The sequence below is a fragment of the Lepidochelys olivacea genome (genome assembly GCF_965140295.1).
Source record: "Lepidochelys olivacea isolate rLepOli2 genome assembly, chromosome: 26".
NCBI classification, from domain to species: Eukaryota; Metazoa; Chordata; order Testudines; family Cheloniidae; genus Lepidochelys; species Lepidochelys olivacea.
Genome location: NC_140436.1, coordinates 12,669,058 through 12,690,259, shown reverse-complemented (window position 1 = coordinate 12,690,259; position 21,202 = coordinate 12,669,058). Strand labels below are relative to the sequence as shown.

Sequence of the window (21,202 nt, the reverse complement as noted above, 5' to 3'; positions counted from 1 at the left end):
CTGCCGATCCCTGCATTCCTGTGCGCGTTCCCGGAACCTGCCATTGGATTACCGCTCTACTCGGCCTTTAATATATATTGTGGAAATTTCCCTTGCCCTCTCGCACTAGCTGCCTTGACTACCTGATGTATCATGTACACCATGGAGAAACATAGCTCCAGTGATCCCCGTGCACCAAGTATATTACCCTTGAAGTGCCAATGCTCCATTAGGTAAACTGAGTAATGTGCCCATGCACACACAGCACTTCTGTGGCAGAGCTAAGAATAGGACCCAAAAGTCCTAGCTCCGAGTTCCCTGCTCTAATAAATTTGTTAGTCTCTAAGGTGCCACAAGTCCTCCTTTTCTTTCTGCTCTAACCACCACACCAAGCTCAAATACTGCCTGGCAAGGAGACAATCCAGCGGGTTTCTGCAGAACTGGACTGAATACAATTGTGTACTGGACCAGGAATTTTTCAATTTCCTCTGAAGCATCTAGTAAAGGATGCTAGAGATAGGATATTAGAGACCTGGGTTGATGGACAATTGTTCTGTTTGGTATATGGGCATTCTTATGTTCCTACAAAAAAGAGGAAGAATGCTTATGCTGACAGCAGGTCTTTCTGAAAGGTTACTTGCTACTGATGCAGGAAAAAACTTCAACAAACCAATATTTAAACACGAGCAAAGCCAGCTAAATGCTTCAGTGGCAGCATTTACTGCTCAGCAGATTTAATATTCGGATCAGACCCGTTTACCAGCTTTGGCCAAGACATTTTAGAACACACTGTAGGAAACAAGCCTGCACTGGCTGAGGATACGGAAATCAAAGTCCGTAGTTTCTATGATTTTACAAGAGTAAAGATGGCAAAGGACCAAACAAACCAAACTGTGCACAAATGCTCAGTGATGCACTTCACTGCGGACAGATTTCGAGATGGGATATTACTTTTTTCTACAGTCAGCACAAAGGTGCAAACTGAAGTTTCAGCAAGACGCTTTGGCAGGATGACCATAGGGCCTTAACCACAAAGCAAAACAGCCACTGCAATGCAGAGCAGGGTGCTGTCAACATGAGAAAACACAACAATGACACCACTGAAGAATTCCAAGAGTCCATGAACTTTTTCTTGTCTTCGCTGCGGGCTTGTCTCCACTACCACTTAAGTCGATGTAAGTTATGTCGCTCAGGCGTGTGAAAAAGCCTCTGAGCGACGTAAGTCGACTTACACCGGTGTCCATGCCGCACTATGTCGGCGAGAGACGCTCTCCTGCAGACATGGCTTGCCCCTCTCATGGAGGTGGAGTAATGTTGTTGACAGGAGACAGCTCTCCTGTTGAGCACATCTGGCAAAGATGCACCGTGGCCAGCGGCGCAGCTGGGCCGACGTAATGCGGTAATATAGGCTAGCCCTGAATGAACCGATGGGAAAAAAAACGTAGAGATGCTTCCAGACCAAAACAACCCGGGAAGAACTTGCAGCAGTCAGTAGCATGTTTCTGCCTGCTTAGCTTGAAAGGAAACAAATATAGTCCCTAAGACTCTCCAGATATGGGGAATGTGAGTGGAGAGTCCTATATTGATTTAAGCCTGTATCAAGCATTCTAGCTGAATTCAGCAGAACACTTAAAGATGTGCTTAACTTTAAACATCTGCATAGTTTCATTGACGACTTCAGTCAGGCTACTTGTGTGCTTAACTTTAAGTGCATCTTAAGACTTTCACTGGATCAGGCCCAAGTGCTCAGCCCTTACAGGGTCAAGCCCTTAGTTTGGAGCTGAATGGCTGCAAGATTGTTATAATTATTGTCAATTAACATGTCAACACACTGACACTCTTCATAAGAAGAAAAAGAAAACACACATAAGGCTGGTGGCACAGTCCACAGTTTCACAAGTGAAATCGTGACATCACGGTACAGCCTGATTACTCTCGTTACAGTGTGAATGGTAACACCCATTTGTTTCATGCTCTCTGTGTATATAAAATCTCCCCATTGTATTTTCCACTGCGTGCATCCGATGAAGTGAGCTATAGCTCATGAAAGCTGATGCTCAAATAAATGGGTTAGTCTCTAAGGTGCCACGAGTCCTCCTTTTCTTTTTGCGGATACAGACTAACACGGCTGCTACTCTGAAACCTCACAACCCAGTGTCCTCATGTCAGGATGATATGTCAACAAGTGACCTAAAAAGCTTGCTAAAAAATAGTGATGCGGACAGCACCAACGTGTATGTACCCAGAAGCTTCGCAGATCTAGCTAGAGTACAGCTAGTCCAGAGGTACACCTACAGGAGCTGCAAATCACACCCCAGGCTGCCGTGTAGACATGCCCGCTGTGTCACAATGAGACGATGCAATATGATCTGCCTAGGTATCCGTAAGGGTGCTCATCACCACGGTATCTGAGCTGGAGGTGACATTACACACAGTGTTGTGGTTGGTTAGTAGCACAAATGCCCATCGTTGATGGCCACGAGTCAAGAAAAGAAACCAAAAAAAGCGACGCATGTTACTTCCCGCACATCAGATAAGCGGCTAACGTGTAATGAAGTGCAATCAGACAGATGTCTATGGAGGTTATTTTGCAGGCCAGTGCTTATTTCTACATTTCTGTTTCCAGAGCGTGGGTGATGTTGTCGTACCTTTCTACCTTCTCCTTCCATAGTGATTTTAAAATCTCCAAGAGCATTTTTCTCCCCTTAAATAAATCAGCAATTCTGAGGGAAAACATTTCCTGATACCATGACAATAAAGGACTCTGTTCCCTTCTGAGTGCTACAAGTACTTTTACACTACTCAGTGTGAATCTGAATTCTGGATAATTTGGAAATTTACTTCCAAGAGCAAATATGAACATTGAGTATGAAATAAAAATAAAAAGCTGTTTGGTTGGTTTTGGTGTGATATAAATGAGCCTAAATTACAGCCTTCTTCAATACAGCCATTGGCAGAGAACGGGTACATCTTGGCTCTGGAAAAAGTTTGTTTTCCTCTCACCCAGTGTCGTTTTCCTTGAATTGCCCTCTCCCTTTGTATCTTTGCGGTGGTAGAAATCAGCGCAGTACCGTACGTAGCTGTTAAAAATCAGAACAAAACACCCCACCCCCAACTCCTACACAGATGCATTTCTAGAAAAGGACCAAGGGGTGAACCAGTCAAAAGGGTTGTGGCAACCTAGTGAATATCCCACGGAAGTCCTGTCACTGAACACACTTACAACTGGAGATGATAAAACCATTCAAGAATATACTCTCGGGAACAATCCAGCATTGTCTGGAAGTTGGATCTAAACAAGTCTTCTCCATCTCTGATTCCTATGGTTTCACATCTGGCCATCTACAGAGGAGGTATTTTGCTGCACTATCTCAGTGACCGGGGATGGGCTGGCCTGCCAAGAAGATGATGTTTTTGTTCCATTTTGGGAGCACTGCTATAGGGAACCAGAGGTACTGTGCCCACAGGTACACTGCCACAGCCATCATAACCTCTCTATCGTGGGGGTGTGAAACTTGTATCCAGGAATGTTCTTTGAAAGTGCAGCTGGCCAAGATTTAATAATCATATTGTCAGGAGATCTCAAAGCACTTTACATAGCTGGTCAGTATCATACCCCCCCCCCACACACACACTTTACAGATGGGGAAACTGAGGCACAGAGACTTGCCCAAGGTCACCCAGCAGGCCAGTGACAGAACTGGGAAGAGAATCTAGGTCTCCCAAGTTCCAGCCCAGTGTTCCAACAACTAGGCAGCACTGCTTCCATTTAAAACAAGCTGCTGGAGTAAATCACCAAATGAAGCTCATGCAGCAAAGGCTACCCGCCCCTCCACAATTTGCAAGGACCAATCAGGAAGCTGTGCAACACTCTTTCTCAAGAACTGGACCTCAGCATGACCGCTGCGTGGTTCAAACAATCGGCAATTTCACAGTGAAATTTTCAACAGGGAATAGGACTTGTACTCACCTGGGTCAGGAGCAATGCACTCGCATTTGTACATGGTCACGTAGTCTGGTTTGAAGTCTGCATTGATAGGGTAATACTTAAAGGCTCCGATCATCTTCTTGATAGCATCATAGATGAATATAAAGCTGATGAGGGTGGAGAACCCCTCCTCAGTGAAGCGCGTGATGTACTTTATAATGAAGCTGGCGTCTGTAGCCACCAGGATAAGGCACTGCAGGGCAGAATGTAAGCCGATCCACAGGCGGAACTCCATGTAGTCTATGCTGTTGCCTCTGGAATTGTGCACAACAGAAGTTCAGAACAAAACGACAGCTCTGCTCAGGAAAGAGAGATACGGCATCTGAGGGCTCATGGAAAGTGTCACCATATCTGATCTCCAGTGAAAGGAAGAGCTCCCCCCCATAGGGGTCCTTTCACCCCAATAATAATGGCCACCCTCCTGGAAAAAGAAATCAGAGTCTGTAGCTCACGAAAGCTCATGCTCAAATAAATTGGTTAGTCTCTAAGGTGCCACAAGTACTCCTTTTCTTTTTGAAAAGACAGACTAACACGGCTGTTACTTTGAAACAAATCCGAGTCTGTGTACTTATATGGCCTCCATTTCCATCCTTATCTATTCTTGCAACACCCCTGTGAAATAGGGCAGTGCTGGTATCCCCAACTCAGAGGGGGAACTGAAGCACAGAGACTATGTGACTTGCCCAAGGTCACATGAATAGTCTGTGGCAGAGCCGGGAATTGAACGTAGGCCTCCAAAGTCCCAGTCTAGTGCCCTAACCACTGCCCCATCCTTCCTCTCTAACTCTGAGGTACAGGGATGGGGATGGACTCAAAGGTGCAATAGAAGAACCCCAGTAGGGGACACCAAGCAGAGAACCCCAGACAGGGTCTCTGCTCCAAGAAGAAGAGATCAAGAGAGTCATCCACAGGACAGGTGTGGCACGAGTCTCCTCACTCCACCCTGCCAACGTTCCCCTAACCAGCACAGCACCTGCCACTGACAAGGGTGAGAGGTAGCTCAGTCTCCATGGCCCATCCAGTCTTCGGCCACTGGGCTGAGATGGCCAATGACTGGGCCGATTGCTGATGCCCTGCCCCAGTAAGCAAACCCACTGGGGGAGCTCCCCCAGCATCCGCCGAAGAGAGAACTGTGGAAAAGTTAGGGAGAAGATGGGGGAAGCTCCCTCTGCTCAAAGCAGAGGAGCAGCAGCTGTGTTCCCTTCCCCACTCGCTCTGCTAGTGGTCTCCTGAGCACCTGCTTCAAAACTGTACTCACTGGGGGACTCGCAGAGCTGTAGAGTAGGCTCTCTCGGCCTCTTCTCTCTGGTAGACCCACCTGGAGTGCTGCCCACAGCCATAATGACATGGCTAGAGGGACGGTATGTAGGCCTCAACCATGACTCTGAACCTGTCCTGCTCTTGTGCCCTGCTCCCCACTTTGGCATTACCGCTGTGAGGGCCGCGATTCTCAGTGAGCTCCACCTACTTGCTGAAGTCGAAGAGTAGCTTTTCGAAGATGAGGATGGGCCCTGTGCTGCTCAGGATAATGAGCGGCTGCCCGGCAAAGAAGCAGAACAGGGAGCCGGCCATCGCCGTGCCGAGGAAGCTCTCCATGACCCCCTTTGGGAAGAGAAACAACGTGGGGAGAAGGTCAGACACATGCACTGCGTTGCAGCAGAGGAGTCGTGCCGAGGGGAGGTCTAATCACAGAGCGTGACTGCAGAACACACTCACGGCAGTTCTCCTGCACTTTCTTCCCGGCTTGTGTCTCACTGGAATCAGGCAGCGCAAGAATCCCCGCTCCGTCCCTCAAGACCCGTGTCAGCGGTTTGGGGAGGATACTAAGCTGAATGGGCGTTGGTGAATTACCACGCTGAGCACAGGTGCCGTGCGACAAACAGGCAGGAAAAATGCTAGCAGAAGCAGCGATTTCATTACAGACTCGTCGCACTGTGAGGTACCTGTGTGGCTCAGACGTGGCAGTTTGAGGGATTGCAGACTCCAAGATGCCCCCTCAGGCTGAGTGACGGTTACGTCCAAGTCTTAGCTAGGAATGGCTTTTCATACCAAGGACCGCAGTCCTGCCCTGTGCCATGGAGGTGCACCGGGGTGGAAATCTCACAGCAACAGGGCGGGGATATTTAGCTACCACATTAGGGAGGAGAACTGGCTGCAGCTCCACAGGAACCTGGCCTCCTGCATACGGGTTATAGCCAGCTGCTGTGAATCCTGCTATCTGCCCCATGTGTTATCAAGGGGCAGGAGCTGCAATGTCTCACCATGCAGCACAGCTAAGGCACGTGCCAACAAAAGCCACCCTGCAAACATTGGGGCATCTGCGGCCAAACTTTCTGGCTGGGGTCCAGCTCTAATAATCCTTTGGAGAAGGAGAACTCCCTGGGCAGCTCTTTGGTTTACCTGGTAGTTGTCTGTAGCATCACCAAGCAGCCCCCCAAATGTTATGGCATTTGTGATGCAGCCCAGGTAAATGAAGAGGATGGCGGAGATAGACTGGATATGAAAGCCTTCGTAGAAATCACTGGGGAACCAGGGCAGTTTCCTCTTGATATCCAAATACAGGCCGCCGCAAAACCTGGGGGAGACACGCAGCAGGGTCCCAGGTGTGGCAATCCCATGAGCTCTCAGTGGAACTAGGCAATTTAGGGTTATTATTTGCGTTGCCGTAGTGCCTGGGCTCGGGACCCCACTGCACCAGGTATCGTATAAATGCATAACAAGGACGCGGCCCCGTCCCGAAGAGTTCACGAGGGTGTGCGATAGCAGGGGATGACTGCTGTTTATGCAGCCCTACTTGAGGCTAGCTTTAAATCAAGCTTTAGTGGACTAGCCTCACAAGTAAATACCCACAGTTCCAGGCGGGCTTGGAGTACTGGGCACTGAAGCAGGTTTTGCTGCAGGTCTCTTGTTCCAGTTGCTGTGCCAGCTAGATTAAAGCTCGCTCAGCTTTGGCTACACAAGCTGCAGACACACCCTGTGACTGCAATACAGACATACTTTAAGCATGAGAGAAGAGGTGAGGGCAACAAACGGATGAGGAGGGCACAAGCAACCAACGAGCCCCGTGTCAACCGTACGCATCAGGGATTGCGTTCTGAGGCACGGATGTTTCTGTGGCGTGCGCCGACCCCAAGGCGGAATCTAGTCTGACACTTGCTCTGACTTTTCCTGGCAGCATTTAGCCACGAGACTAGGTCAAGCAAATTTTGCTTCTTGGCATTCAGCTGCAAGCATAAGCAATTGTGCACGCATGCGAGATGTTGGGTGGGCAACTCCCCATTTTGCACACTCAAAGGCACTTTTGCACCAACACCCATCAGTGCTGGCCTTCACCTTTGTAAGGATCTGTGTAAATCAAAGCATGACTGAGGCCTCACGGACATTTGGGGGGAAGGGCAGGTTGGGAGGGGAGGACTAGAACCATTATCACCACTGGGGGTGTTGGGGAGTGTGCTGGGAGGGGGGCAGAGGTGCTTGTATCTGGGGTGGGGTGGGGAATGTCATTTATCCTTGAAGGGGAAGGGAAGATGCGAGGCCAGAGGGTGGAGGAGGTTGTAGGAGAGGGCATATTGCCCCGAAGCACAGGACCCAGGCTGGCACCATCCGGCGCTCTCGTCGGTGCACTGCGCAAGGTTTCAGGGGCCGAGGCTTTGCTTACCTGCCTGTCCAGACAAGCTCTTCTCCAGCTTCATGCACTGCTGGCATTTCTCCATCCTCGCTGCCGCCCCCTCCACCACCGCCGCCCCCTCCTGCCGCTCCTCCTGCGGTGCCGTTCATCTGCCCTGCTTCGTTCAGCGAGAACACGGATTTCCTGAGAGAGACACTGGGGGCCATGACGGGAACAACAGCATCTCCCCTCTCCTCAGAAAGGGCTCAAGGCACTTCGCAACCAGCAGGAGTTTAGCCTCCCTGCACCCCGAGGGGTTGGTCATTCCTGATTCCCCTTTGTAGATGGGGATAATTGAGGCACATGGAGGTGAAGCAACTTCTCCAAGGTCACACGGAGAATCAGGACTTCCAGGAGTCTTGACTCCCAAGAGCCCGGCTGTACACGCAGGGCCTCCCTTTAGCACAGTTGTGTCTGGGGCAGCATTTTGATTTTTGGTTGGATTTGCCTTTAGGATAATCTAGGGCTTCCAATAATAAGTAAACACACCTAGCTCTCCTAGAGAATGTTTTATCTCATCTCAAAGCACTGCACAGTATCATCTCCATGTTACAGATGGGGAAACTGAGGCACAGCAACTTGGCCAAGGTCACCCAACACACCAGTGGCAGAGCCAGAAATAGACCCCAGATCCCCCCACTCCAATGCTCTGGACACTAGGCCACACTGGAGGGCTCTGCCCGTTTATTGCAGAGTGAAGTACAGAACAACCTGAATCTGTGATTGCGGGTGAGGCAGACAGATTCTTGCACAACCTGGTCTAGTCTACACAAAAGCCAAGGGTTGTGTAGGAGCCTTGAGTTTTATACCAGCTACCACATGCCTGTTATTTCCTTTAATGGTATAGATCATTAGCCTATTGTTATTTTTCCATTTACATGGAACCTTCACAAGCCTCACAGTCATCTTAGAAGATTATAGAGGATACTTATAGAAATTGCTTCCATTGACCCACAAGCAGCCACTGTAACACTGCCAGCCACACTGCAACAACTGCCAGAGGTGAGGAATGGTGCAACACAAGAGGTGAGGAATGGTGCATACTGAAGAATCACAAAACCCACATTTGGATTTCCTTGAGAAAACCATTTAAAAAATAATATGAAACATCAAAAAATGCTTTCCATGAGGGATAGAGGTGTAACCCAGCCCCCAGCATTCTCTTCACTAACACCCGACACACTGCTCTTGTGCAAAACCTGGCCACAGGGGGTCACCCAGGAGGTGCAGTTAGAAAATTAGTTCCACTCTCCACCCACCTTCTCTGTTCCTGGAGTTTTTCCTACCAATAGGAGAGAAAAACTCACACATGCTCCAGTTTAGGTCATGTGCACACACTGCGAGATAATCGACCTTTAGTTACTGGATTAATGCATCATGAAAAACGGAGCATACTGCACCCGGGAGTGGGATATATTTCGGTAAGATGTCACTTGGATCTAGCATTTCTCTTGCCCCAAAAAGCAACTCTCCACAGCCTGAGATTGTTCTGTAAGTCTTGAGAAAGTTGGTGTTTTTCTCCTTAAAGTGCCAGCTGCTGGAGGCAGGGGATGAGCTAGCTTTTACTTAAAAAAGTAAGTTTCCAGAGAAACCGGTTGCAGAGAGAAACTTGAAAATGTGACCTCTAAGGGTGCGTCTACACAGTGAGCAGCGAGTCTCAGAGCCCGGCTCTACAGATTCATGGGGCTCCTGCTAAGGTGCTAAAAAGAGCTATGCCTCCTCTGTAGGCTTCGGAGCCTGATCTCTAGCCCGAGACCAAATCTCTGCATGGCTATTTTTAGCACTCTAGCACGAGCCTGGATCTGTAGACGCGCGCTCGGAGGCCTGCTGCCACGGGCCGCTGCTTGCTGTGCAGATGCCACCCTAAAAGGCTCAAAACCCGGAAGGCAAATAAAAACGCTTGAGTTTGGCAACTCTGAAAAGTGCCATGGAATCTTTCTATGTTATGCCACAGTAAGGGAGCATGTCGCAATCTTTAGCGTATTTTGTCCTTGCAAAATGAGGTCCTCCATGCAGCAAAAGTGCTGGAATGTTGTTCCAGAGTGTTCTGGCCCTGGCACAAGAGATGGATGGATCCCTGCATAATCTGTATCCCTCAGTTTAGAGGGTTACATGCCCACAGATTACTTTAGCATCTGCATGCAATGCTTGTATCTTGGCTTGAAAGAAGAGATGGTACTTAAGTAACTTTGCATTGAGTCACACAAAATATTATACAAGGCAGATTCCTTAAAGATTCCTCACAGTAGCTACGTTTACATTTGTCTAAAAAGGGATAGTGCCGAGTTCCTAAACACAGAGGCTGAATGCTAGTAATGGCCAGGCTAATACAAATTCTGCTAATGAATGGCCACATTTCATCCATTTCATTGGCTGTGTTACCCAAAATTCAGCTCAGCTCCAGCTCATTGAGTCTGATGCTGCTCCCCTGGTTGTGCTGGTTTTACATCAGTGTAATTCCATGGACTTGATTTACACCACTGTAACTATGAACAGAATCAAGTTCATTATGCTGCTAATAATAATACTTAGCTCTTATTTAGTGCTTTTTAATCCATAGATTTCAAAGTGCTTTACAAAGGGGACATTATCCCCATTTTATAGATGGGAAAATTGAGGCACAGGGAGTTGCCTATGGTTACCCAGTAGCAGAGCCAGGAATAGAACCCTGGTCTCCTGAGTCCCAGTCCAGTGCAGTATCAACTGCACTGCAATTAACACCACCTACCTCTTCTCAGCAGAAGGTACTTTTTTGGGTGGCTCTATTCTAATGTTTGGATCCCACTCCCCTGGTGGGAGGACAATGACTTCATCCAGAAACTCATCTATTCCTGCAATCAGGTCATCTCGGTCCCTGGCCTTGTAGGCCACATCACTGAAAAGCTGGGAATACACAGAGTAGACAAACGGTTTAGGCAAACTGTTAGCTAGGCAGTGGGAGAGAGGGAAGAACCAATTCTGCTAGAAGAAGGGCTAGGCTTAATCTAAAATGCTTTCTAGATCAGAGAGATTTTGGACCACGGATTGTGGCTCACTCATTGCTAGTGTGAATATCTGTGCTTGTGAACAATACCTGAATGAATCTGTGCTGCACACTGGAATGTCACACATTCACTGGGATAGAACTCAGACCCTCCTACTCTAAAAGCCCAGTTCCCTGTCATCTGAATGAAAGAAGAATCTTTGCTAAGTGTTGGCAATATGGAACCTATGACACATAGCTGAACAGATTCTATCCAAGGGAGGACAGCATGCGTACATCCCCCCCCCCCCCAATATTTTAACTTTATTCCTATGGGCAGATCCCTCAGCTGCTATATCTCCATTGACTTCCATGGAATTGCACAGATTTTTACAGCACCTGCCAAACTCAACTAGTCTTACGGTTTTCATTCTGGTCCTGGAGCTCTGATGGGACGTCTCATTTCACCTCTGGGAAATCCCGTAAACGTACGGACAGCCTGGACATAGCGTACGTGAAGGGAATGCTACAGGAGCAGGGCTCTGCCGTCGGATTTACTTACATCATCGACCATGAGGGTAGCGATAGCTCGGCCGATTTCATTGTAGGATTTTGCCTTTCCTGAAGGACCCAGGAGAATAAAAATGAACCTGGTAAAAGAACAGAACTCATGAGCTAATGGCCATCTTTGCACTGTGTGGTTTAAATTACAACTCTTGACAGTATGCAGGACTGGTCTAAAGGTATTTGGTAACCATTCCAATAGGAGCAGTGGTGGCAAACAATCAATCAAACTTATTTCAAGATGGAGCTTGATAAAGTTACAATCAGAGTTATATGACAAGGTTACCTGCAATAGCAGGGGACTGGGCTCAATGGCCCAAGATAGAATCATAGAAGATTAGGGTTGGAAGGGACCTCAGGAGGTCATCTAGTCCAACCCCCTGCTCAAAGCAGGACCAACCCCAACTAAATCATTCCAGCCAGGGCTTTGTCAAGCCTGACCTTAAAAACCTCAAAGGAAGGAGATTCCACCACCTGCCTAGGTAACGCATTCCAGTGTTTCACCACCCTCCTAATGAAAAAGTTTTTCCTAATATCCAATGTAAACTTCCTCCACTGCAACTTGAGACCATTACTCCTTGTTCTATCATCTGGTACCACTGACAACAGTCTAGATCCATCCTCTTTGGAACCCCCTTTCAGGTAGTTGAAAGCAGCTATCAAATCCCCCCTCACTTTTCTCTTTTGCAGACTAAATAATCCCAGGTCCCTCAGCCTCTCCCCATAAGTCATGTGCTCCAGCCCCCTAATAATTTTTGTTGCCCTCCACTGGACGCTTTCCAATTTTTCCACATCCTTCTTGTAGTGTGGGGCCCAAAACTGGACACAGTACTCCAGATGAGGCCTCACCAATGTCGAATAGAGGGGAATGATTATGTCCCTTGATCTGCTGGCGATGCTCCTACTTATACAGCCCAAAATGCCGTTAGCCTTCTTGGCAACAAGGGCACACTGTTGACTCATATCCAGCTTCTCGTCCACCATAACCCCTAGGTCCTTTTCTGTAGAACTGCTGCCTAGCCACTCGGTCCCTAGTCTGTAGCGGTGCATGGGATTCTTCCATCCTAAGTGCAGACTTTGCATTAGTCCTTGTTGAACCTCATCAGATTTCTTTTGGCCCAATCCTCCCATTTGTCTAGCTCCCTCTGTATCCTATCCCCTACCTCCAGCGTATCTACCACTCCTCCCAGTAAAGAGGTCCCTTCCAATCCTGGGCTCCTCTGTAAGCAGTTTAGCTGCTCAAGAAATGCAGGATTAGGCCCTTTGATTTTCACCAGTTGGGTCTCTCGGATACGGCTTACTCCAGCTCCCACTGCAACCCCAAGGAGTCTCTCCATCAAGTTCAATGGGAGCTTTAGTTTGTGTGTCAACCCACACTAACACAGCATGTCCCCTTCTAATGGCTAGAAAGCACAGAACACGTAATGAGCCTGCTACTGTCTTAGAGTTAATGGATCTGGCCCTTTATTACAAGCAAGAGAGGCTTGTAGACCCAGAGGGCCCAGGTTCAATCCCACAGATAATGTAACCAGGGTTATGTTTACAGCTACACAAGGGTCTCCTCCCCTTCAAATAGTGGCCGGTCACTGGGATGTGTGACCTGAAATGTAGGAAACCTTTAATACCCGTAAGTACCAGGAATCCTGTTCTCATGAGAATCCCAGCACCATTTTGCAGACTCAAGCAGGAGGGCTGGAACAATTTGTGTAGTGGGGGTGCTGAGAGCCATTGAACCAAACTGTAAACCCCGGATAGGATGGAAACCACGTCAAGCCAGGGGGTGCTACAGCACCCCCAGTTCCAGCCCCTGTGGACTCAAGGCAGTTTGAAGATGCAAGCTATTCGAACAGGAACAACTCAGCGTTTCTGATCACTGTCCAAAAGGTGAGCTTTTCAAAAGCTCTCAGAGCAGGCCAAACTTTGCAAAGACGTTAAAATTCCCATTGACTTTAACAGGAGCAGAGTTAGGCCACCGTGGAGAGTTTTTGAATACCTTGCCCCAAAGCATTCTACTATTGTTGCTCTACATAGCCCCGGCAAATCCTGGCAACGCAAGCCAGATCCTAAGGATGTCTACAGTTCATGGCAGGGATGGTGCATGGGGCTAAATATTTGCCTTGGCCTTCGTTTCATTTGGGGCTTTTGGAAATATTTTTTTACAAGTCTCAAGGAGGCACTTCTGGACCCCCCAAAATGTGATCTGCTCTTCTGATGGTATATCAGTCCCTGAATGGTGAAAATACCATAAGGAGACCAGACCTTGTGCTACTCTTACTATCTTAGTTCCTTATCTGGCCCCCCGTTACTCTAGTCTCTGAGTGCCTCATGACCTTTAATGCATCTGATGAAGTGAGCTGTAGCTCACGAAAGCTTATGCTCAAATAAATTGGTTAGTCTCTAAGGTGCCACAAGTACTCCTTTTCTTTTTGCAAATACAGACTAACACGGCTGCTACTCTGAAACATGACCTTTAATGGGATTTATCCTCACAACACTGCTGAGAGGGAGGAAAGTATTTTTATCTCAACTTTACAGATGAGAACTACAACCCAGGTAAGGCAAGTGATGTGCCCAAGGTCACACAGGAAATAGGGGATAGAGCAGGGAACTGAAATCCAGGTCACTCAAGTCCTAAGCTAGTGCCCAACCAGTAGGCAATGCTTCTTCTCTGGCTCCACCAAACAGGCCCCTGGGTTAAAATTAAAAAAGAAACTGATTAAAGTACTTAAATATTTAGAATAATATCTAATAAAATACTAAATGTTGTATCAAATATACTAATATAAACATGTGGTTTTATGCAGGTTCCTCCAGAACCCAAGTGCCAAGCCCTACTTTTCCAAAAAGAGGCATTTAAACGCCCTATAACAGGGGTGGGCAAACTTTTTGGCCCGAGGCCTACATCTCGGTATGGAAATTGTGTGGTGGGCCACAAATGCTCACAAAATTGGGGGTTGCGGTGTGGGAGGGGGTGAGGGCTTCAGCTGGGGGTGTGGGTTCTGGGGTGGGGCTGGGGAGTTGGGGGTGAAGGAGGGTGCTCCGGGTTGGGACCAATGAGTTCAGGGGGTGGGAGGGGGATTAGGACTGGGGCAGGGGGTTGGGGCACAGGAGTGGGTCGGGGTGCAGGCTCCGGGCAGTGTTTACCTCAAGCAGCTCCTGGAAGCAGCAGCATGTCCTCCCGCAGCTCCTATGCAGAGGCGCAGCCAGGAGGCTCTGCGTGCTGCCCTGTCCGCAGGTGCCACCCCTGCAGCTCCCACTGGCCACAGTTGCCAGCCAATGGGAGCTGCGGGGGCAGTGTGCAGAGCCTCCAACTGCTCCTATGCGTAGGAGGCGGAAGGGGGACATGCCGCTGCTTCTGGGAGCCACACGGAGACCTGGCATGCATGGAGCAGGGCAAGCCCCGGACCCTGCTCCCCGGCTAGAGCGGGGCAAGCCCCAGACCCCGCTCCCCGGCTGGAACTCGAGGGCCGGATTAAAACGTCTGAAGGGCCAGATGCAGCCCCCGGGCACTGATGTATGGAGGTGAGTTGGGGTGGACCAAGGGACCTGCAGAATATTCTATGCCCCAGACCCAGAAATCTGCAGACCACTAGTTAAAGAGTGTAAGCAGCATTTACGAGGTGCATGCGCTTTGCGCTGCCCCCTTTCATCCACTGTGCCCTTTTCATTTGTAAATATCAAAGTACTTAAGGTCAGTATCATTATACCCATTCTACACATGGAGAAACTAAGGCACAGAGCAGGAAAGGGGATTCATACACCGAGTCAGTCGCGGAGCTGGGAACTGAACCCAGGAGTCCCAAATTAGCCATCCAACGCTGCAAGAAAATATAGGTTAATAAAAGCTCTATTCTCTCTCCAGTCCATGTAGGACCTGGCTGCCCCACTATCATTAGTGAAAGTTACATGGGCCATTTGAACAGTGCATTAGACTTTAGGAATCCGTAGCCTCCTGAGACAAGGGAAGAAAATGTTGTCCCAGCTAACATGGAAGGTAACATGCTATACTGCTAGAGATGGGCAATGTTTTTTGGCTGAAAATTTTGTGTCGAAAAATGCAGATTTGGCAACACAAACATTTTGCAAATTCATGTCAGTTTTGTTGAATTGTTTGTTTGGGGGACCCCCCCCTCTCCAAAATTCTAAAAAACCCACCAAAATACTAAAAAGTCTTCTCTCCATTTGAAATGACTGTTTGCTTTGAAATTTCCTCCAATTCTATTTCAAATGTTGAAATGGTTTGAAAAACACTAGCAATCAAAATAAAATGTTTTGTTTCAGGTCAAATGAAACATGTTTGACCCAAAACTATTTTAAATTTTACTTTTTACTTTCTGGTTTGCTGAAATTTTTTTAAACATGGTTCATTTTGGGTTGACCTGCAACGATTTTTTTTAACCTTGATTTTTCAAAACAGCTAGCGAATCCAAAAGTCTGTTATTCACACAGCTCTAATTAGACCTCTTAGGAATCTGTAGCCGTCCAGAGACAGAGGAAGAAAATATTGTCCCACCTAATCTGGAAGGCAAGGTGTGCTATACTGCATCAGGTTTACATGAGAGTTTACAGCTGAAGCCCCAGTTCTGAACCACCAATACCTTTCTTCAGTTCTTGCAAAAGCACATTTTGTTTGTTTAAACAGCTGCGCACCTAGTGGGGACGGGAACTTCCGTCACCCCGCCCAGCATAGTGGACTGTATGAGCCTCACGAATGCCACAAATGGCTTATCCAGGAAGTCCACCTCTCCCACCAAGACATTGGAGGCTTCCGCGTCTTTGGGGATCTTCTTTATGAATTTATTTTTTAGCTGTTGGGGGAAAAGAAAGAATTCAATGATGGGTCAGATCTTCCTTTACTTTACTTTTTTTTTTTTTTAATAAAACAACACCATGACAACCTATTTCTGCTCGACATTTAGGATGCTAAAAACTGCTGAGCTCCTGCCGTGAAATTGGAGTTTTTCCTTTCCTCTAAGCATATAGTTGCACTTGGGTACGAGTTACTAAGTTAAGGCAAATCAAAAGTGTGAAGTCAATGCACTGAATTAAAGCATTTTAAACCCACATTGGTGTGGATGCTTCTCAATCAAGAGTAAAGTGGCCTTGGTTTTCTGTAACTTAATCCTCCTTGGCAAATTTCACATCCCATACAGCACCGTGACAAGGTATGTCTCCACTGCAATCAGGATTGATTGACTGCAGCTCAGGTGGGCATGCCCCAGCTAGCTTTGATCTATATGTGCCCAAAACCCACTGCAGTCCAGTGGTGACATACTATGATGGTGCCAACACTATCTGAAAGCTGAGATTCTCATGTATCCCCATGACTCCAGGAGCCGGGGCTTCAAGGAACACATTAGATACTACGAAACTCATCATAAAATTGTCAGAGTGGGCAACACTGAAATCCATCCTCAATGGGAACAGCCCATAAGCATGTGCTAAACTTTAAGTGCTTAAATCTGAGAGGCTTGAAATCGGACATGAGCACATTGAGACAAGTTCAGCACATGCTGAAGTGCTGTCCTGAATAAGGACCTAAATAAACACACAACACCACACACCACCTCCAAATTGGACCCACAAAACACCCACACTCAAGTATGACAAAAGAGCAGGTCTTTCCACCGGCTCCCCACATATAATAAGGAAGGAGGATTCATTGTAATAAGTAGCTTGAGCTTCCATTTTGTAGTTCATTCTCCCAGATCTCTTCTTCGGAAAGGGAGCAGATAATTGTAGGCAGTGGCCTCATTTCACAGATTTATCCTTGGGGCTCTTGTGGCCTGCAGCCTTTTCATTATTATTGTAAAAGGGTTCAATACGAACCCAGGCAGGATGTTGTTATAATCTATATGCCAGCATGAGGAGAGGCATGTGAGCCGGGCGGCAAGCTCCCCCCATTCTAATCTTTTAAATCCAAATGGGAAAAAAAATAAAATAACAATAAAACCACTCCTCCGATACAGCTTGGAATAAGCAAAAGCAGGAGTTAAGGGCGACCACTAAGCTTCACGAAAAACTTTAAAAGTCCCTTTGTAGTGGGTCTAATAGGCTAATTAAAAACCAACATTCTTTGGAACGAAATGGTTTTCATATCTTAGCATTAACCCTTGACGCACTGACGTTTGATTGTAATGTTTGGATTTTCTTATCAGGGAATTTGCTTTAATTACAGCAGCTCTAAACTAAGAGCACCCACTGGTAAAATCTGACTGTGGAGAGCTCTTAAGCAATGTTTCCCATGGTAAATTTTTTTCCCAAACAGTCCACACACTCTGCTTCCATTAATTTATCTAAATGCCACTCAGTGCCCTGGAAAGGGCGTGATTCTGATATCCAGGCTGCAATCCTGAAGCCCTCTGGATGCATTACTGAGCAAGTGTTCACCACAGAAAGAGTCTCTACACCTATTTCAATCAGACTAAACCACAAAGGCTGCGACCCCGCTCTGCGGGACTCTCTCTTCCAGCTCCATCTCACATAGATCGCATGGCTAGCAGGGACTGCTGTGATCATCTGATCTGACAGCTGGTATAACACAAGCCAGAGGACTTCCCTGAATTAATTCCTCCAACTTAAGTGTAAGGTCGACAACACTATCATAACAAAGCATGGCTACCCAGGACTTCCAGGTTGTCACTCTGCCACAGTGACAGCGGGGGAGAGAACACAGATCCACATCCATGTGTCCATGATCCACAAATCCCTCCCCAGCTCAGCTAAGAGGGAATCTCTTTAAGCACTCAGCAATAAGGGACCGTGACAGAGTTTTCCAAAGGGTGGGTCACCCATAGGGTGACCAGATGTCCCGATTTTACAGGAACAGTCCCGATTTTGGAGGCTTTTTCTTATATAGGCACCTATTACCCCCCACCCCCGTCCCGATTTTTTACACTTGCTATCTGGTCACCCTAGTCACCCACCAGTGGGTCATATGAAAATTCCAGATGGGTCACCACATCCAGGGCTGGACGAATTTAGGACTGGCACCCGGCCTTGGTAAACAAACACTTCTCCCAGCCCGGTGCAGACGGGAAGCCTGGAGAGATGTGTTTTGGAGAGCAAGCCTACCTCGACCAGCGGGGCGGGGCCTAGCTCCCTGCTCCAGCTGTTGTGACCTGTCACAAGCCAAACCTGAATGGCGCTGCGACCCTGTATGCCAGGTCGCAACCGGGCTGGGATTAGGGCTGCAGTGCCAAGGCAGAGGATGCATATATGTAATGGTGGGTCATCAAAAAAATAAATTAAATTAAATTAAAAAAAAAAGACAAAATGCAGTTGGGAGGGCCGCCATACTAAAAAGTTTGGGAACTCCAGGGCTATGAGTAGTTCTGATTGCATCCATCCGATTGCACACGCTGAAAGCCAAGCTTGCCTGCTGTAGCCTGGAACAAAGAGCGCGGAGTGCTGACGCTATAATGTGACCTGGCTTCCTCTTTGCTGGACGGCAGCATACACAGGGCTCCAAGAGGGAGTTTTGCATCTGAGGTTCCACACTGTGCAGGGCAAATAAAAGAGCAGGATTTCTTTGATGAGGCACCTTCCCCGCCTCAAGCCCGTTGCTCCTGTACCAACAGGAGTATAGCCAGTAAACAACAACAGTACCTGGCATTTCTCCAGGGCCCAAAGCATTAACTCATTGATCTTCACCCTGACCCTGAAAGGTAAGTATGTGCACCGCCTGCGTACAGATGGGAAAACCACGGCACGGAGAAGTGAAGAGATTCATGCAGGGAAAACGTGAGGCAGAGATGGGAAGAAAACCCAGATCTCCTGGCTTATAGGTCTGTGCTTTAATTTGATGTGAGGAGAAAAAAAAAAAAAAAGCAAAGTGATGCATGGGTAGGATTGAAAGCAGCCTAGCTCCTACTCCAATGCAGGAACAAGTGGATTTTTAACCATCCCTACACTCCAAGTAGCAACACGCCACTGAGGAATTCCTATTGACTTAAATAGGGGCAGGACAGAGCTGTAAAAATAGCACTGTGGGGTTCTACACTGATCCTCTCTCGCTAGCAGCCAGTTCAAATTTGGTCAGGATACGAGCCAAAGGATAGTTTGTCTAGTGTCACCAGGATTCTGCAAATCCATCTAGGTTGTTCTTTTCCCCCCATCAACGCTAGTAACAGAGATTCTGTCCATCAGAAAGTGGCTGAAAAAAATTCAGTGGATAATGCACAAAGCAGAAAAGAATCCAGCTTTCCCCCCTCTTGCTGTAATAACTCCACACAATCTTGTGGGTGTCAGCAGAGCTAGCAGAGGTGGCTTGTATGCATAGGAAGCAGATATGTGGAATAGGGAAGTTGCATTTCTTGCAAACTGGTAACCACAGGACCTCAGCAGTGTTACGGCAGAATGACTTCCCAAATGTTGGGAAATGTGAGTGTCAGATTTACAGATTCCAAGGCCAGGAAGTACCACGATGATCATCTAGTCTGACCTCCTGTATAACAGGCCAGAAACCTGCCCCACAATGACTCCTAGAGCAGAGCTTTTAGAAAAACATCCATCTTGATTGAAAAATGGTCTTTCAAGGAGAATCCACCACAACCCCTGGTAGATTGTTCCAGTGGTTAATTACTCTCACTGTTAAAAATGTACGCCTTATTTCTGATCTGAATTTGTCTAGCGTCCACTTCCAGCCATTGGATCATGTTAGACCTTTCTCTGCTAGAGTGAAGAGCCCATTGTTAAATATTTGTTTTCCATGAAGATATATATAGACAGTAATCAAGTTACCCCTTAACCTTCTCTTTGCTAAACTAAATAGATTGAGCTTTTTGAGTCTACCATTATAACGCAAGTTTTCTAATCCTTTAATCATTCTTGTGGCTCTTTTCTGACCCCTCTCCAATTTATCAGCATTCTTGAATTGTGGGCACCAGAACTGGACACAATATTCCAGTGGTGGTTGCATCAGTGCCATAAATAGAGGGAAAATAACTTTGCTGCTCCTACTCGAGATTCCCCTGTTTATGTACCCCAGGATCCTATTAGCTCTTTTGGTCACTGTATCACACTGGGGAGCTCATGTTTGGTTGATTATCCACCATGACCCCCATATCTTTTCCAGAGTCACTGCTTCCCAGGATAGAGTCCCCCATCCTGCATTCTAGGTTCCTCCATGCATATATTTACATTTAGCTGTATTAAAAACATACCGTTTGCTTGTGCCCAGTTTACCAAGCGAGCCAGACTGCTCTGCAACAGTGACCTGTCCTTTTCATTATTTACCACGCCCCCAATTCTTGGGTCATCTGAAAACTTTATCAGTGACAACTTTGTGTTTTCTTCCAGGCCATTGATAAAAACGTTAAATAGCATCACATGTGCTGGATAGAAAAGAATAAGATGTCACTGGTAAGGTTTTGCATTAGAGTGCAAGCTTAATGAAGCCAGCATATACGCATATTGCTGAAGATGCCCAAGACTGCCCAAAGACATTAATTTCTAACACCATTCCAGGCTATAAAGGTGGAAGGGAATGCATGAGTCTTTCCCCTTAACTTCTTATTTCCTTGCTTTCAAGGTTTTGCGTGGATGGATTGTGTCCTGCCGCAACCTTAACTGTTAATGAATGCAGTTTTTTCATTGAATCCTAGGACTGGAAGGGATCTCGAGAGGTCATCTAGTTCAGTCCCTGCACTCATGGCAAGACTAAGTATTATCTAGACCATCCCTGTTTTGTTTGCTAATCAGATGTGTGTCTCCATTAAGAGAAGTTGTGTAAACCCTCTAGGGCTGATTCAGATGTGGCGTCACTGAGCAGTCATTCCACTGAAGTCAATGGAGTTACAACAGTGTATGACGGGCAGGACGAAATGAAAATCGGGTCTTCTCTTTTTATTGTAATAGGTCAACTCCTGAAACTGTTAGTCAAAAAGCTTGCTTAAAGTAAATGGAAGTTTTGCTGGAGGTATGAAAACTGAGTAGGGAGCTCAGGATATGGCTCAATATGGCAAACTGTGACGCTACAATGTACCTCCATTAAATAACTTTAGCAGAGGAAGCATGGTCCAATAGCTAAAGCACAGGAGAG

At 47.2% G+C, this 21,202-nt stretch overlaps 1 protein-coding gene across 1 annotated transcript in view; it reads right to left on the bottom strand.

Moving 5' to 3' along the window:
* The window catches only part of SLC4A5 (solute carrier family 4 member 5), a 126,141-nt gene that overhangs the window by 39,286 nt on the left and 65,653 nt on the right, over positions 1–21,202 (bottom strand). The window contains exons 10-16 of the mRNA XM_084615364.1: positions 15,811–15,968; positions 11,159–11,246; positions 10,363–10,517; positions 7,626–7,778; positions 6,368–6,542; positions 5,436–5,569; positions 3,950–4,221 (exon numbers count right to left, since the gene is read on the bottom strand). Of these exons, the coding sequence (XP_084471490.1) occupies positions 3,950–4,221; positions 5,436–5,569; positions 6,368–6,542; positions 7,626–7,778; positions 10,363–10,517; positions 11,159–11,246; positions 15,811–15,968 (1,135 nt within the window). The remainder of the gene's footprint in view (positions 1–3,949; positions 4,222–5,435; positions 5,570–6,367; positions 6,543–7,625; positions 7,779–10,362; positions 10,518–11,158; positions 11,247–15,810; positions 15,969–21,202) is intronic.